Below are 17,393 nucleotides of genomic sequence, written 5' to 3' on the forward strand. Positions count from 1 at the left end.
ATAGGGGTAATGTGCTTTTCTCTCCCCATCAAGAAAATGTATCCTTTTCAAAGTAAAAATGGAATGCATAAATAAAAGAAATTATGTCACATATATCTGTTGTATATGCTAACGTGCATATGGGGTTATATTCTGAAGAAACAGGCATAGTTGAAAGGTTTCCTTATACAAGTCAGATGATAATGGGATTGAATTTCCACATGGCTTCTATGGATCACCCACCATAACTGTGACAGATGGTCCTCAAAAACCCCGGTAAAGCATTATATATTATCTAAACCACAACAATGCAGATCATTTCTTCCTCCCCTTAAGGTATTCTGTGCATTCCTATTGCACTCTCTGATTGAGCAAACCTCACCAATATCCAAACTATACTTATTATTTTACGATGAATCAATGATCAGTGGGTAACTTTATAGTTCACCTAAAATGTTCCATTATGAAATCAGATAGCATCTGGAGAAAGAGAAACAAAGAGAATATTTCAAGTTGAAGGTATGAAACAACATCTCTATTCCACATCACAGAGGCTGCTTGATTTGTAGACTGTTTCAGAAATTTCTGCCTTAATTTCAGATTTCCACCATCTTCAGTATATTTTTTCAAAACAATAATGTCACCATCCAATGCTGAGAAAATATCCTAAAAGGGTTAAAATCTATCAAAGTTAAATGTATACATCTTTCCAAAACATGCCAGCGAAGTTCAAAACAAGACAGGCTGTCAATTTTTTAAAAAGTATGCTCTTGAAATATAGTTGTCCATAAAATGTCCCCGATTAGCACAGGGAATGGCTTTGTACTCTACCTGTTATAGGAACTAGTTGCTCGCCACAGCTGATATGGAGAATCAAATGTTTGAGTGCTCCAGATAAGTTGAAGATCAAATTCAATGCCTCCTAAATGGTCAGGAGCCACAATCTGAGACTTCTGTCCTGGCAACGTGTGGTGATCCGTCACAAAATGTCCTGAAAAGGAAAGTAAACCTCACAGGTGAGGTTGTTCTCTCTCAGCTCAGAAATCAGTTCTGTGGCCAAGTTTAGGTTCTTTACTTTGAGTAACATATCCAACAATATGTGTACATTTCTAATGTGGTCAGTGGATGAACATCCATTCAACCCATTAACCAATGCAGTTTTAAGCATCTTTATGGTTTAACCAAAGTTATTCCTTTATTATTTAAAATCTTATTCTACTTATGATGGGCCTTGCCCTTCTTTAAAAGTAAAAAATATCATCTTTCTCCTTTCACTGGCTTACTCGCACTTTCCATTTTAGATGTGAGAGGAGTATTTTTTTAAATAAGAGATTTCATTGTTTGGAATTCAGCTGTAGGGCCAGTTTGGCAGGACCTGATGAAAAGCCTAGATTCAGAAGACTGACAGGATTTCATGCCAATGCTTGCTGTATCCAAATCAGAGAGAACTCTTAGCAGAGTGCTCAGAGTAATTACACATGCTTGAAAGTAAAATGTGACACAAGAGAAATGTTTACTGGAACTTATCAATGCCTCTTTTAGTGCGCCATGCACAGCACAGAAGGGTGATTATTTTCAATGGCAGCATTGCTGCCCGAGCTCCATTGAGGCAAGGCCTCTATCTGCTGGTCAGAAGCCTGCTGTGACTCTGTCCTCATTTTCTGGGTCTGGGCCAACTGAGAGAATGTGGCAGCCTCCTGGCGCCAATGTTGTTCTTTTCTCAGAATCCAGCTCGGTGGGGAAGAGCAATGAAGTGCCTCTTGAAAAGTCTGGTCAACAGTGTCAGTGAATGGAGGGGCAGATGGGTGTGCAGGGCTCCTGGGAAACTTCAGTTTAATGAATTGGTGGCAAGGAATTTTACTTTGAAGCCGTAGAGCTAATTATGTTAAAAAGACTAAACAGACAGCATGACACCCCACTGGAAAACTAATCTTATCACCTCTTCTCCTGGCAAAAGTCAACAGAGGCACAGAGGCATGCAATGGAAGGGAAACGGCAAGCCGTTTGTAGTTGCCACTATTTAGATGAGGTTAATGGAGGAGGAAGAGAAAGTAGTCATCTCCCACACACCAACTTCTGCAGACCCTCCCCCAAAAATAAATTTAAGAAAGTTGCAATCACTTTCAAGAACAGTGATTCCACTGATGAATATCCCATTGTCCTGGGAGTTTTATGAACAAGAGCTCAGGGAGTTGGGCTGGGGGCATGGATATTAGCATGGATAGCAGACTAGCTAAAGGACAGATGAGAGGGAGTGGGATTCAACGAAAAAGAAAGTCAAAGATAGTCAGAAAATTCAACAGGTCAGGCAGCATCTCTGGAAAGAGGAAGAGTTAACATATCAAGATGAAAACCCTTGGTTGAAATATGATTAAAGAAAACATTTTGCAGTGTGACAGTCTGTTACTACCAGGATCACTGCTTTGACCCTAGTGACTAGATGTAGGATCTGCTGTAACACGTCCAAAATATTCGTCAATATGGAAAAGTAAACCTGTAGGGATTACAAACAGACTCCATTAAGACATAGGTTTTGTGGTTAGATGCAAATGTAGTAAATAGAAGCTTAATATGGGGGAATGTGAATTTGGTTAGTGTATAGAAGTACAGTAAAAGACTAGATATTTCAAACTGTAGGAAGGGTAACTGTTTGTGGCCAGATCGATATGGATGTCATTGTTTGTGAACCACAGAATTATCAAGGCAAATTGAATACTGGCCTGAGTCAGTATAATGTGGTAATATTTTATTTCAAGAGTAATGAAGTCTTGCTGCAGTTCTGAGTATTTGTAATTCTCTAACCTCCAAACCTTAGGCTGCTCAGTCATTGAGTATTGTCAACACTGAGGTTGATAGGTTTATTGTGTATTGAAAAAGGAATCAAGGGATACTGAGATTTTCATTTGAAGCAGAGCCAAGTTCAAGGATAATCTAACTGGATTTTATAAAGATACCATCACCCTTGAACCTCACACCAAAAGAATGAAGTAATTTTTTGTCAAATTTTACAATATTAGCCCATCATTAGTATCTTAGCGCAGAAACTATTACACACAAGTATGATGACTGAAAAGATAGCACATTTGGTACAAATAAATTCCAAACCATATTTCAAGGCAATGATTTATCAGTGTTGAAGAATCACACCCTAAATCTGTTACTTTTATTGTTCATGATGATTCTAGATTTCAGCCCCTCTGTGAACAGAATTCGAGTGTAGGAATTTCTCTGCTCTACATGGCGTGTGTCCTTGAGCAAGGCACTTAACCACACACTGCTCCAGTCCACCCAGCTGAAAATGGGTACCACCAAAATGCTGGGGGTTAACCTCGCGATAGACTGGAGTCCTATCGGGGGGGAGAGTCTTGTACTCTTAGTCGCTTCGCGCCATGGAAACCAGCATAAGCACCGGCCTGATGAGCCTATAAGTCTCGGGACAGACTTTAATTTTTTAACTTAACTTTTAACATGACATGTAGTTCCATGTTAAACCCTTAGTATTCACGGTGGACTAGATTTTGCAAAGGCATCGCTGGAAGTTGTGACCCAAAGTATTTGAAACGTCTATGATCATTGTTATCTGTTCTTTACAAACAGTTTTTATACATGCAAGGAGAAATCTCTCAAATTCTAATTAGTAGTCCTGTACTTTCTGAACTGTGGGACCCCAACCATGCAAACACTACCACCCATCCCTTGCTGGTCCTTTTACTTAAATCACTTTCGTTTCCCAAATATCTCCCAGTTTCCCTGTCCTATAATTTTCTAGTCCCCCTGCTCCTGATTGCAACCCCAAAGCTTGCTTTGAAACCAAAAGAACACTTTTACTAAGGTACTTGCCTATTTGGGTGTACATTGGAGCCATGTCTGCAAAATGTACAGCTGACAATCAACAACCAAAACAATTGTTGGCCGTTACTTTTTTACCATTCCAAAACTTCAGTGGATATTCTGAAGCCTCTTGGCATTAAAGTCAATAGTAAATAAAACAATAAATGCTAATATGTATGTTATTATTGTAAAATGATTTATGGAGTATACATTTCTATTGTACATATTTCTTTTGTCTTTCTTCATTTTCAATGTCCTTCAAAGTACCTCTAAATTTTGCATGGGTCTTGAATTCAATGACAAGACGACCATCTTCTCTTATGTAAATCCGTATTATCTGAAGCTGTGCTGACAACACACTGTCAGTCTGAATTCCTGTATAAAGAAAATTGAAGAAAAGCTTTAGATGAATGAAAATAAGTGAAACAGAACAATTTTTTGTGGCTTTTCTGATCTACCTGTTCTCCATAGAACAGTATCGTAAAAGAATGAGAACTCCATCTCAGTGTGATGCTCCAGTGAAGCCCAGCCTCTTGGTGCTGTAACGTAAATATAAGACACATACAGGGGCACTGACACGGTCAGGAATGATTGGGCAGAGTCTCGAACCTGCAAATGTTAGAATGATAAAGAATCGTGTCAGAATAAAACCCTTTGAAGAGTAAGTTTCTTGGCTTAAAAATTTCATTTTCTGTACACTTTACCATAAACACAACACAATCCAATCACCCCTCAATGAAACAATACTACAAAGTCTTTGCTTCCTCTCACCTCCACAAATTCACACCAATGTGCACATCACAAAATAAAAGTGTGTAAATTGACTGGATAGACTAAAATGAGAAGATAGTTTGAATGTAATGAGCAGTATTTCAGCTTTGGATGAGAAAGTTCTTTCTGCAGAAAGATTTTCAACTGTAATATCTTTATCTCCTTTGAAGCGTACTCACTCTTTACTTTTCAAACACACGTATAAAAAGTCTGCCACCTGTTGAATTCAATGGATTCATTAAACTGATGACAATCAATATCATCATTTTACATTATCTTCTAAAATCAATATTAATCAATTTGTGTTAAACTCAAGCACATAATTTAGGTTAGTATAATTATTTCAAAGCAAAGATTCAAAGGTCCTGTTCAAAGAAGAGCATTATATTTCCTATATCCAGGTCATTGTTTTCCAACTATGACTGCCTAACTCAGAAATATCATTCATTTAATTTGCAGTTTTCATGGTTTTCTCTGTACAAGTTATGTCTCATCTTTGTTTACATAACAGCCATTCAAAGGTATGTACGGGGTCTTTCTTTTTGTTAAATTTAAAATGGCTTCTTTTGTTATGTTATACTGAGGAATGCTAGAAAGTCTCTAACTAGACAGTTGTTTGGGTTATTAGGGATAGCAGGGTGCTATTAACCAATGGGTGGTCATGTATCGTTTTGTTTTTGGATACCATGCTGTATCATATGACTGTGGACGGGGTTTTGGCGGGGAGTCGGAGGAGAGACGAGGAGGACGGTGGACGGGGTGTTTGGCGGGGAGTCGGAGGAGAGACGGGGAGGACAGCGGACGTGCGGGGGTTTTTGACGGGGAGTCGGAGGAGAGACGGGGAGGACGTCGGACATGCGGGGGTTTTTGGCGGGGAGTCGGAGGAGGATGGTGGACGGGGTTTCGGCGGGGAGTTGGAGGAGAGACGGGGAGGACGGCGGACGTGGGGGGCTTTTTCGTGGGAGCCGGAGGAGAGACGAGGAGGACGGTGGACGGGTTTTTGGCGGGGAGTCGGAGGGGAGACGGGGAGGACGGCGGACAGGGATTTTGGCAGGGAGTCGGAGGAGAGACGGGGAGGACGGCGGACGTGCGGAAAGGCTCCGGTCGATCACTCCGGGTGGTCCCGAGCCGTGAATCGACAGGATTCGGGTGGTCGTCAGGAATCGACTGAGCTCCAACGGATGTGCGTGAAGAACTTAGACTTTGATAAGTGTTGGTGTCTTTTTTTTCATTACTTTCCTCTCTGTATCAAATTTATATTAATGTCATAGAATTAGTAATATCTATAAAGTGCATTTGTTAAAATGTACTGGGTGTGCTGGCTGATGATTGATGTTTGGAATTGATTCGGGCGGTGACCGACACTGTGGGGAGTGTTGAGGCAGGTGCTGGGTGGGATTTCCCCTAGACATATACGAGCCAATATAACGAAACGTTACAGGTATTTAAGTGAATGCAAATTACTTTGAGAAGTCGTGATCAGACATCTTTTACTGACATAGTTTTAAAATTTTTAAAAGTTAATGATTATAAACATTTCAAGTTACAATTGTGGGAGATACCAGCACAGAAACTAGGGATGTTTTATAAACTATAATGCCATTCTTCCTTCCAACTATAACATTGTGTGAAATTTAATGGAAATTTTATTTAGTTGGAGTTAGAAAGCAATTTGTTTAAAAATTTGGACTCTTATCCTAAGTAAATGATCACCAAATTTAAATAAGAATAAACATCTCACCATTTTAAAAAATTTTTCTTTTAATAATCACCTGGAAGTCAGCTGTCACGGAGCCACCACAGACATCAATAAGTTCTGTCATATCATAGTAGGCATCGAATGTCCAGATGCAGCTCTTCAGGTTGAGGTGTTTATACAGCTGAATGGTTTTGGGTTCTCTTACGTTCGGGTCAAACTGGAATGGCCGATCATACCCAGGCCCAAGTGTGATGCTGTCATAGATGACATAATCTAGAAATCCAGAGTCTGCAAAACACACCATTTACTTAATGTTCAAAGTTCAAAGTAAAATTAATTATCAGCGTGCACATACATGTCACCACATACAACCCTGAGATTCTTTTTCTGCAGGCATACCTAGTAAATCTATAGAACAAAACTGTAAACTGTAAACATCATGTACTGTAAACAAACTGAGTAAATGCAGATATAAATAAATAGCAATAAATAACAAGCATGAAATACCAATGTAACAGAGTCCTTAAATGAGTGCAGCTATCCCCTTTTGTTCAAGAGCCTGATGGTTGAGAGGTAATAACTGTTCTTGAACCCAGTGGTGCAAGTCCGAAGGCTCCTGTACCTTCTACCTAATTGCAGCAGCAAGAAAAAAGCATGGCCTGGTTGGTGAAGATCTTTGATGATGAATGCTGCGTTTCTACAGCAGTGTTTCATCTAGATGTGCTCAATGGTTGGGAGGGTTTTACCTGTGATGTATTGGGCCAAATCCAGTACCCTTTGTAGGATTTTCCACTCAAAGGCATTGGTGTGTCCATACCAGGTTATACAGTCAATCAGCATACTTTCCACCACACATCTACAGAAGATTCCCAAGATCTTCGATGACATGCTCAGTTTCTGTAGACTCCTGAGGAATTAGAGGCACTGTTGTGCTTTCTTCACAATTATATTTATATAATGGGTCTAGTGCAGATTCTCTGAGATAGTGACACCCAGGAATTTAAAGTTATTGACCCTCTCCACCTCTGATCCTTCAATGATTACTGGCTTCTGGACATCCAGTTTCTCTCCCCTGAAGTCTACAATTAGTTCCTTAGACTCACTGACATTGAGTGAGAGGCTGTTGTCATGACACCACTCAGCCAAGTTTTCAATCTCCCTCCTGTATGCTGATTCATCACCTCCTTTCACACAGTCCACAACAGTGGTGTGCTCAGCAAACTTGTATATGGTGATGGAGCTGTACTTATCCACACAGTCATAGGTGTAAAGTGAAGAGATCAGGGGGCTAAGTACACATCCCTGTGGTGCTCCTGTAGTGATGGAGGATTCTGGCGATGCTTTGCCAATCCAAACCAACTGGGGTCTACAAGTGAGGAAATCCAGGATCCATTTCCACAAGGGGGTATTGAGGCCTGTATTTTGGAGTTTACTGATTAGTTTTGAGGGGATGATGGTGTTAAATGCTGAGCTGTAATCGATAAAGAGCACCCTGATAGATGTAACTTTAATGCCCAGATGTTGCAGGGGTGCGTGAATAGCTAACAAGATGGCATCTGCTGCAGACCTGTTGCTTCAGTAGGTGAATTAGAGTGGATCCGATTGGCCACTGGCAGGAGCTGATACGCTTCAACACCAGCCTCTCAAAACACTTCATCGCTGTGGATGTAAGAGCCACTGGGCGATAGTCATTTAGGAAGGGTAACCACACTCTTCTTGGGCACAGTATGATTGGTGCTTTTGTTCTTTCAACTTGCTCAGTTAACTACAGAAATATTTCACCTGATTAATCTCACAAAAGCATTTTTTTTTTTAAGTGCACAAAGAAAACACACAGGTTTACAACGTCAGTTTATAATCTGTTTGAATTTTTGGATGCAGTCAGCCTTATAAACAGAATGCTTGAGAGGTGACTAAATTTACAAATTATGGATAGAATCCAGATATGGTAAAATCGTGACAATATTAGCACAAATATGGTTAAAATGTTTAACATTTTGTTAAATCTGCTATTTCCTTCATTTAGCAGATATTCCTATACAGTAGTTTCCGGTTAATTAGGGCAGCTGCTTATTTGGGACGACTCTTAAAGAACAAAAGCTAATAGAGAAAATTGCTGGGATTCCCTTTGTTTATTTGAAACACTATGCCACTTAGGTGGGGGAGGACAACGTTGCTGAACAGTTTCTAACTAGCGTCAGTCACGTGCATTTGTGTGGGCATTAGACACCACACTGTGCTTTTAAAAAGAGTAGGCTGCATGTGTATATGTTCAAAAAGCAATGGTTTTCATTGCTGATAGTTGGCAAGGATAAGCAGTAGGGTCATTCAGAACTGTTTTACTCCCTGCAGTTTCAAGCGTTCAAGCTTAGAGGTGCCAAAAATGCATAGGCGTGAAAATGAAACAATTTCACTACTTCAAGTTAGGAACTACAAAGAATTTGAAAATATTGAAAATCATCTTCAATTAAAATGAAGATTTGGGGATGCAATCATCAAAAGCATTGTATGAAGGCAGTCCATTATCTGCACTAATGTATGCACTAATTTTGTTCATTTACAGTCAATCAAAAGAACACAGCAGTGTACATTGGCTGAATTCCTTCAATAACAACACAGTTTTATAGTACTGTACTGTAGTAGTATTGGTAGTGTTCTAATGTGTTCTGTATTTCATTGAAATGCATAATTTGTTACTCAGTTTGTCTTTTGTTTATACTAGCCCTGATATATCCCAATTAATTGGAATACAGTGTATTTTGTATGATTTATTTTGTATACAGTGACAGCCACTAAAATAAGCATGAAAAAGGACTAACCAGAGGTATTGATCACATTGTTGAAAATTGTTCATTCTGTGGTTTCAAGGATAACAAAAGAACTACTAATAGTTGTGAACACTTCCTTCCTATGTATACTGTAAGTGGAACATGTTTTAAAACAAGGGCAGTAGAATTCTATAACATTGACAATCGTAAAGTAAACAGTTATCAACAAATTTGAATCTTTCAATGCATGGAATTTGGGCACAGTTTTCAACAGGAGATTCTTGAAAAGCCAAAGATTCATCAGCTCTCTATTCATAATAGAATCACAAATGTGTATAAATCAATACAAACACTTCTTTGTCTCAGGTTTAATTATTCATTGGTTTAGTGGAATATCAGAAACATATGAACCAAACTATCGCAATTTTTTTTTTGTTCCTTTCCTGATGCATCTTTACATGGATAAATTGGAAAACTGTGTCTGCATAAATGAAGGCAAAAAGCTAGTATTGCATATAGCAATCGAACCATGACTTGAATCAATATTTGACATGCAATTCCTCCAAAAATAATAATTTTTGTGAATGAAATGGCACAAAGCCTCTTGTCTTGTGTTCATGATGAATTTCTTTTGCTTAAATTATTGCAGAATCTCTTTGAATTGGTGCGTAGCTCACGCTTCTGTTAACCGTGGGAACATATTAGAATTTTAACGTGATAGGACCTTTACTTATGTGCACTGTAATTTCTGACTCTCAGTTAAATTATCATGATGGCAGCAGGAGCTGCACTATGTCAGGCTGTACTCATTTGAATTTCCTCACAGTTCTACCTGTAATACTCCTGAGGTCCTTCAGCGTAACCAGGTTGGAACAGATGTGCTGGTGCCTGTATATGGATTCCGATAAGAGGAAGTGAAGGTTATGCAGTGGCATGGTGGATACCAGAGGCAGCATACCATCTTGGTGAGGAATCTGCACTGAGATGTGGATCCTGAACAGAAAAGAAAGGTCAAAGTCATTGTCAAATGCGCAAGTACATGTCCAGTATGCACAGACGCAATGAAAAACTTTCTTTCAGCAGCATGACAGGCACATATCACCATATACACAAAAGCAAATTAAACATAAACTATACACAATGTTTACTAGAAAGAACACAAAACAAAAAAGTTCATTTCAGAGCAAGGGCAAGTGTTTATATGAATAACAAAATCAATACTATATAAATTTGCTTTTATTGTTGCAATTAAGTTGGTAAGTCATTAATGTGTAGAGGGTAGTTTTGATACCCAAAGATTTTCTCTTGCTTGAACATAAAACATTACAGCTCACTATGGGCCTTTCTACCCAAAATACTGAGCAACCTCTTAACATACCCCATGATCAATGCAACCCTTTCCTCCTAAGTAGACCATAGCCATGCATTTTTCTTTCATCCATCTGCATGTCTGAGAGTCTCTTAAATTCTCTACAGTAACCAATGGCAATGCATTCCAGGCACTTTCCAGTCTCTAAAAATCCCACCTCTGACATCTCCTGTAAAGTTTCCTCCATTAACCTTGAAAGGATGCCCTCAGAGTGGACAGCCAGTGCCCTTTTCCAAGGGCAATGATGACTAATACCCATCTATACCTCTTATCATCTTGTACATCTGTATCATGTTGCCCCTCATCCTCCTTTGCACCAAACAAGGTAACGGACAAGGGAATGACAAGGGAAGTAATGGGCAGTATAAAAATAAAAGAGAAGCATAACAGAGCAAAGATGAGTGGGAAGCCGGAGGATTGGGAAATTTTTAAAGAGCAACAGAAGGTAACTAAAAAGGCAATACGTGGAGAAAAAAATGAGGTACAAAATTAAACTAGCCAAGAATATAGAGGAGGATAGTAAAAGCTTCTTTAGGTATGTGAAAAGGAAAAAAAATAGTTAAGACCAAAATTGGGCCCTTGAAGACAGAAACGGGTGAATTTATTATAGGGAACAAGGAAATGGCAGATGAGTTGAACAGGTACTTTGGATCTGTCTTCACTAGGGAAGGCACAAACAATCTCCCAGATATAATAGTGGCCAAAGGACCTAAGGTAATGGATGAACTGAAGGAAATTTATATTAGGCAGGAAACGGTGTTGGAAAGGCTGTTGGGTCTGAAGGCTGATAAGTCCCCGGGACCTGATGGTCTGCATCCCAGGGTACTTAAGGAGGTGGCTTTAGAAATCGTGGACGCATTGGTAATCATTTTCCAATGTTCTATAGATTGAGGATCAGTTCCTGTGGATTGGAGGGTGGCTAATGTTGTCCCTCTCTTCAAGAAGGGAGGAAAAGAGAAAACAGGGAATTATAGACCGGTTAGCCTGACGTCGGTGGTGGGAAAGATACTGGAGTCAATTATAAAAGTTGAAATTACGACACATCTGGATAGCAGTAACAGGATCAGTCCGAGTCAGCATGGATTTACGAAGGGGAAATCGTGCTTGACTAATCTTCTGGAATTTTTTGAGGATGTAACTATGAAAATGGACAAGGGAGAGCCAGTGGATATAGTGTACCTGGACTTTCAGAAAGCCTTTGATAAAGTCCCACATAGGAGAATAGTGGGCAAAATTAGGGCACATGGCATTGGGGGAAGAGTACTGACAAGGATTGAAAATTGGCTGGCTGACAGAAAACAGAGTAGTGATTAATGGGTTCCTTTCGGAATGGCAGGCGGTGACCAGTGGGGTACCACTATATATTAATGATTTAGAAAAGGGAATTAAAACTAACATTAGCAAATTTGCCGATGACACAAAGCTGGGTGGCAGTGTGAAATGTGAGGAGGATGTTATGAGAATGCAGGGTGACTTGGACAGGCTGGATGAGTGGGCAGATGCATGGCAAATGCAGTTTAATGTGGATAAATGTGAGGTTATCCACTTTGGTGGTAAGAACAGGAAGGCAGATTATTATCTAAATGGAGTCAAGTTCGGAAAAGGGGAAGTATAACGAGATCTAGGTGTTCTTGTACATCAGTCACTGAAAGCAAGCATGCAAGTACAGCAGGCAGTGAAGAAAGCTAATGGCATGCTGGCCTTCATAACAAGGGGGAATTGAGTATAAGAGCGAAGAGGTCCTTCTGCAGCTGTACAGGGCCCTGGCGAGACCACACCTGGAGTACTGTGTGCAGTTTTGGTCTCCAAATTTGAGGAAGGACATTCTTGCTATTGAGGGAGTGCAGTGTAGGTTCGCAAGATTAATTCCCGGGATGGCGGGACTGTCATATGTCGAAAGATTGGAGCGACTGGGCTCGTATACTCTGGAATTTAGAAGGCTGAGAGGGGATGTGACCCCCTTGTTATCGATGATACCCAATATTAACAATATTAACCTTTTTAGGATAGGATGCATTTCTATCATCCTGACATCAGAAAACCATTCTGCCCAAATATCTACAGGAGCAACACTTCTCCGTCTTGCAAAACTGCCATCATGAAAAATTCTGTTCCAATGGTTTCATTACAATCCTCACTTTTCATGTTTAATTGAGGCTAAAGCTTAGGTATACTCACACTAATTAAAATAAATTGATCTAATTAGGGAATGGCTTCACTCTAGAGTTTGGCTGTCCTTAAAGTGCAGTCAGTCGCTCTTTTTCTTTGCAAGGTGAGCATATGGAGAAATGTAAAATTTACTAATTATAATAAGCAAACTGTACGCAGACTAAGTCGCTACCCTGCAATTTGAACATTGATGCAGATGGTTCTTTATTCATCAACTACTGTCCTTTTTGGTTGGCTGTACATTCCAATATATTCTCTCCCCTTGCCTTGTAACACAGGCTGAAACTCTCTGGTTTGGCATTTTGTTGTTTAGCACTCATAGAGATCCATTCTAATCAACTAATTCAAGCTAAGATCTAAAAATAAATAAGATCTGTACTAGACTGTAGCTAATTAACCCATCAGGGCAACTTTTGCAATCATAACCGACAGTGTTTCCGACTCAAGGAAACCAGGTTGCAGACATTTCTCTGAACTCTTGCATAACCTGGGGAGATTCAATACATAAAAAGAACAGTTCTGTTCCTGAGAGGAAGAAAATCAAGGAGCAATTTGTGTGGTGTGGCATTTAATGCAATCTGTCAACAGTCACCTGCAATTTCTGTAATCTATGTCCTTCTCTTCAGATACCCTCTCCTTCTTTGACCTATTACTACACTCCCACTCTTCCCCAAAGAATCTACTCCTGGATTCATCATCCCAAATGGCTTTCAGTCTATCCTCTTTTCACTGATTTCACATTGCACCTATCCCAATATCCTCCATTTCCTCTCCCCACTCATTGAAGGAGTATTCCAGCAGCTAAATGCTGGAGAACACAATCCATGCTAGTTGTAATTTATTCACTCATTGACATACCGCATGGAATAGGCTCTTCTGGCTCTTCGAGCTGCAGTGCCAGCAATCCCCGATTTAATTCTAGTCTAATCATGGGACAATTTACAATGCCAATCAACCTACCAACCGGCACATCTTTGGACTGCAGGAGGAAACCAGAGCACCCGGAGGAAACTCATGCAGTCATGGAGAGAAGGTACAAACTCCTTACAGGTAGTGGTGGGAAATAAAGCCCAGTCCCCTGAATTGTAAAGCATTGTGCTAACCTCTTACACTACCATGCCATCTGCACTGGGAGGTGTCTGGGCTGCCCCAACGTCTACTTTAAGCACAAAAGAAGCAACAAGCTAGCACAAAATGTTCCTGGTTCTACCCAGACTGTTGACAGTATTTGTATTCTGGAGATCAGAGCACCATTTTACGTCAGTATCAAAGGTTCATTTATTATCAAAGTATGTATCTGTCATTCGTCTTCTCCAGATAGCCACCAAACAAAGAAAGAACGTGAAAGTCATTCAGAGAGAACCATCAAACCCACCCTCCACACAAAAAAGAACGGCATCCTGATCACCAACCCCCAAACCTCATTTCCCCTGCATAAAACCGTAGAATATTGGCCCCAAACCCTCCTGCCTCTGCACAAAATGGAACAAGAACAACAACCCCCAAACCCCCTATGCTCACACAACAAAATGGAAAGAAATTGGCAAAAAACATAGAATATAAAACCACAAGTCTGAAAAAGTCCACAGTCCAATCCATAAAGCAGAACCACGATAACATATTCCTTCATCAATGAAGACACCAGATGAGCGCAGAGGCAGGGATGGGATGTTGAGGCTCTATAAGGCACTTGTGAGACCATACTTGGGAGTATTGTGTGCAGTTTCGGGCTTCTTATTTTACAAAGGATATACTGAGGTTGGAGAGGGTTCAGAGAAGATTCATGAGAATGATTCCAGGAATAAAATGGTTACTGTATGGGGAACGTCTGGCAGCTTTTTGGCTGTATTCCCTGTAGTTCAGGAGAATGAGGGAGATCTCATAGAAACATTCCAAATGTTAAAAGGCCTGAACAGATTAGATGTAGTAAAGTTATTTCCCATGGTAGGGGATTCTAGTACAAGGCACAACTTCAGGATTGAAGGACGTCCTCTTAGAACTGAGATGCGGAAAAATTACTTTAGGCAGAGGGTGGTAAATCTATGGAATTTATTGCCACGAGCAGCTGTGGAAGCCAAGTTATTGGGTGCATTTAAGGCAGAGATAGTTAGGTTCTTGATTAGCCAAGGCATCAAAGGGTATGGGGTGGGCAGGGGAGTGGGGATGACTGGAAGAATTGGATCAGCCCATGATTGAATGGTGGAGCAGACGCGATGGGCCGAATGCTCCTAGATGTTATGGTCTTATGGCCTACCCGCCTACCACAGTGAGCCACACAGTAATGGGCCACTCACAGACCCCTTCTCAGTAGCAATCAAAAGGCAAGAAGTCAGCACTGAAGTCTCGTTCGTCTTTGCATTTGCCTCGATGTCTCAATCTTCATCAACACTTTAATCGGCGAAATAGAGTCAAATATTGGCTCATGCCCTGTCTCAAAGTTTCTTCACCTACAGCCTGCCCAAGTATGTGCTCACTTCCCAGAATCTTCTTGGATACAGTGAAATGCTGGATCAATCGATCTCCAGACTGAAAATCACAGGCTCTAACCGTTCCAGAAACATTTAAGATGAAAAACAGATGTAAAAGAAGTAAAATAGACATTTTTGTGGATGTCAACCGTGGTATGCTGGCACCATTTTGACCAGCATGGATGGAAACATGCAGTGCATGCCTCACAATGTCACTCGATGCAAGCCTATTGCATGCCAGAGTGCGGACTGGCCGCAGAAATACCCAAAATTTCTTGAATGAGCTGATTTTACCCAGGAAAGGTGAGCACTTGTGCTCACATTTCTGCAACCTATGATCACAATCTTTTTTGTACAAATCAGAAGCCTGCCATAATAACGATAGTGAGCTTCTATCTGCACAATACCTGTTGGGATGTTCCTTGTGCTTGACATCCAAATACTTCAAGGTTGCTATAAAAGATTGGGCCTGGAATCCCCTTGCTGTCCCTGCCACCACAGGTGTGTGGCATATTGAATTGTCCGTTCCTATGGTGACAACATTACTCCTCAGTGGTGTTCCAACATGGCCAGCCTTGTCCACTGCTTTAGCAACGCAACGGACATGGAATCGACGGCTGAAGTAGATACTATCAAGGACCTATATAGCAAGAGATTAAAGGAACAGTCACTGATGTTCTGCACTGCAAAAGGTGGAAACAAGAAATAAAAACAAAAACAAAGACACTTGCAAATACTCAGAAAGTCAAGCAGCACCTGAGCGAGGGAAATGTTTCGGGTTTATGATCTTGCTCCAGAGTATATTTCTGATAAAATACTGCCTAAAATGTTGTTATTACTTTCCCTTTGTTGAGGCTGCCTAATTTAGCAATTGCTGTTTTAATTTCAGTATTTTAGAAAAGTTTAGTTACCAAGATGAAATAAATCTCAACATGAAGGGCAAAATTCTAGCATGTTAACAGCAAGGCAAGTATTTAATTTAAAAGGCATATACTGTATACTCCTGTACTGAGGAAAGGATGGAGGTACATGATAAATCTGAAACAACCAAACAAATTTTGCTCAAGTTTAATACAATCATCAGTGGACAGTTCCTCCAGCAAAGATCACCTTAACAATACTTAACCAGAGGGAAGTAGTTTTGTTTGCAGAATCTGAATTTTTTTTTGACTAATCTACTCACTTCTCAGTTATTTAATTAACAGAAAAGTTATGTCATAGTTTGCAGATTCAAGAACCGTACTTAGATTTTTAAAATGCTGATTATATTTGCTTATAATAAATATAACAAGCAAAATTGTCAACACAAATAAATATAGTTGATATACAATTGATTACATTGTTAACTAAGAAAACTTGATAAGCACTAAGAAATGAATCCTGTCACAACTGAAACATCTCTTTCATCACCTTTTAACAGTCAAAACAGCACACACACTGTTAACAATCCTTTAGAATTTTTCATTTCTAAAGAGAGTTAAACAGAATCAGGTAGAAATCCAGAGAACCAAACCTCCAGAATTTTCTACCTCCCTTTCCTAGTCCCTAGAGATACAAGTTTGTCTGCCAATCAAGTGTTCCATTTTACATCAATCAGCCGTGATCGGGTGCATTGTACAGATGTTGTTCTGATGGTGCCAAAATGCCTGGGGCTAGACTGGTCAAAGTGTATTTGATCATCTATCCCTGTGCAGTACTTACAGACTTTAGTTTTTCATAACCATACATCCGTTCAACTATCTTTATGCTTTAATTAACATTGCATTAATTATCTATGATGACAAGCTCGCCTACATATCTACTTGATTGGGCAGGGTATTCTTTTAATGCCTGATTTTGCTTGAAGCATACTAATTTTACAATAATTTTCTTTTAATCTGTGGCTGGAAGTTAAATTTCTGTAACACTTCAATTTTTTTAAAAATTATTTTCCATTCAAACTTAGTAGCTTCCCTGTGTCCACTCCAGCCCCAATCTAACAAACAGCCCCAAGAGAAACATTACAGCACGGAAACAGGCCTTTTGGCACTTCTTGGCTGTGCCAAACCATTTTTCTGCCTAGTTCCACTGACCTGCACCTGGACCATATCCTTCCATACACCTCTCATCCATGTACCTGTCCAAGTTTTTCTTAAATATTAAAAGTGAACCCGCATTTACCATTTCACCTGGCAGTTCATTCCATACTCCCACCACTCTCTGTGTGAAGAAGCCCCACCCTAATGTTCCCTTTAAACTTTACCCCTTCACCCTTAACCAATGTCCTCTGGTTTTTCTCTCCCCTAGCCTCAGTGGAAAAAGCCTGCTTGCATTCACTCTATCTATACCTATCATAATTT

The 17,393-nt window shown here is 40.0% G+C and overlaps 1 protein-coding gene across 2 annotated transcripts in view; it reads right to left on the bottom strand.

The window, feature by feature from the left end:
* fras1 (Fraser extracellular matrix complex subunit 1) overlaps positions 1-17,393 on the bottom strand; it is a 564,498-nt gene that overhangs the window by 12,012 nt on the left and 535,093 nt on the right. For both annotated transcript variants that reach the window (XM_072253146.1, XM_072253145.1), the window contains 6 exons: positions 15,462-15,694; positions 9,881-10,041; positions 6,354-6,568; positions 4,269-4,419; positions 4,078-4,185; positions 811-970 (listed from right to left, as the gene is read on the bottom strand). In XM_072253146.1, coding sequence (XP_072109247.1) covers positions 811-970; positions 4,078-4,185; positions 4,269-4,419; positions 6,354-6,568; positions 9,881-10,041; positions 15,462-15,694 — 1,028 coding nt within the window. The remainder of the gene's footprint in view (positions 1-810; positions 971-4,077; positions 4,186-4,268; positions 4,420-6,353; positions 6,569-9,880; positions 10,042-15,461; positions 15,695-17,393) is intronic.

The sequence above is a fragment of the Mobula birostris genome, chromosome 3 (assembly GCF_030028105.1).
Source record: "Mobula birostris isolate sMobBir1 chromosome 3, sMobBir1.hap1, whole genome shotgun sequence".
NCBI lineage: Eukaryota > Metazoa > Chordata > Chondrichthyes > Myliobatiformes > Myliobatidae > Mobula > Mobula birostris.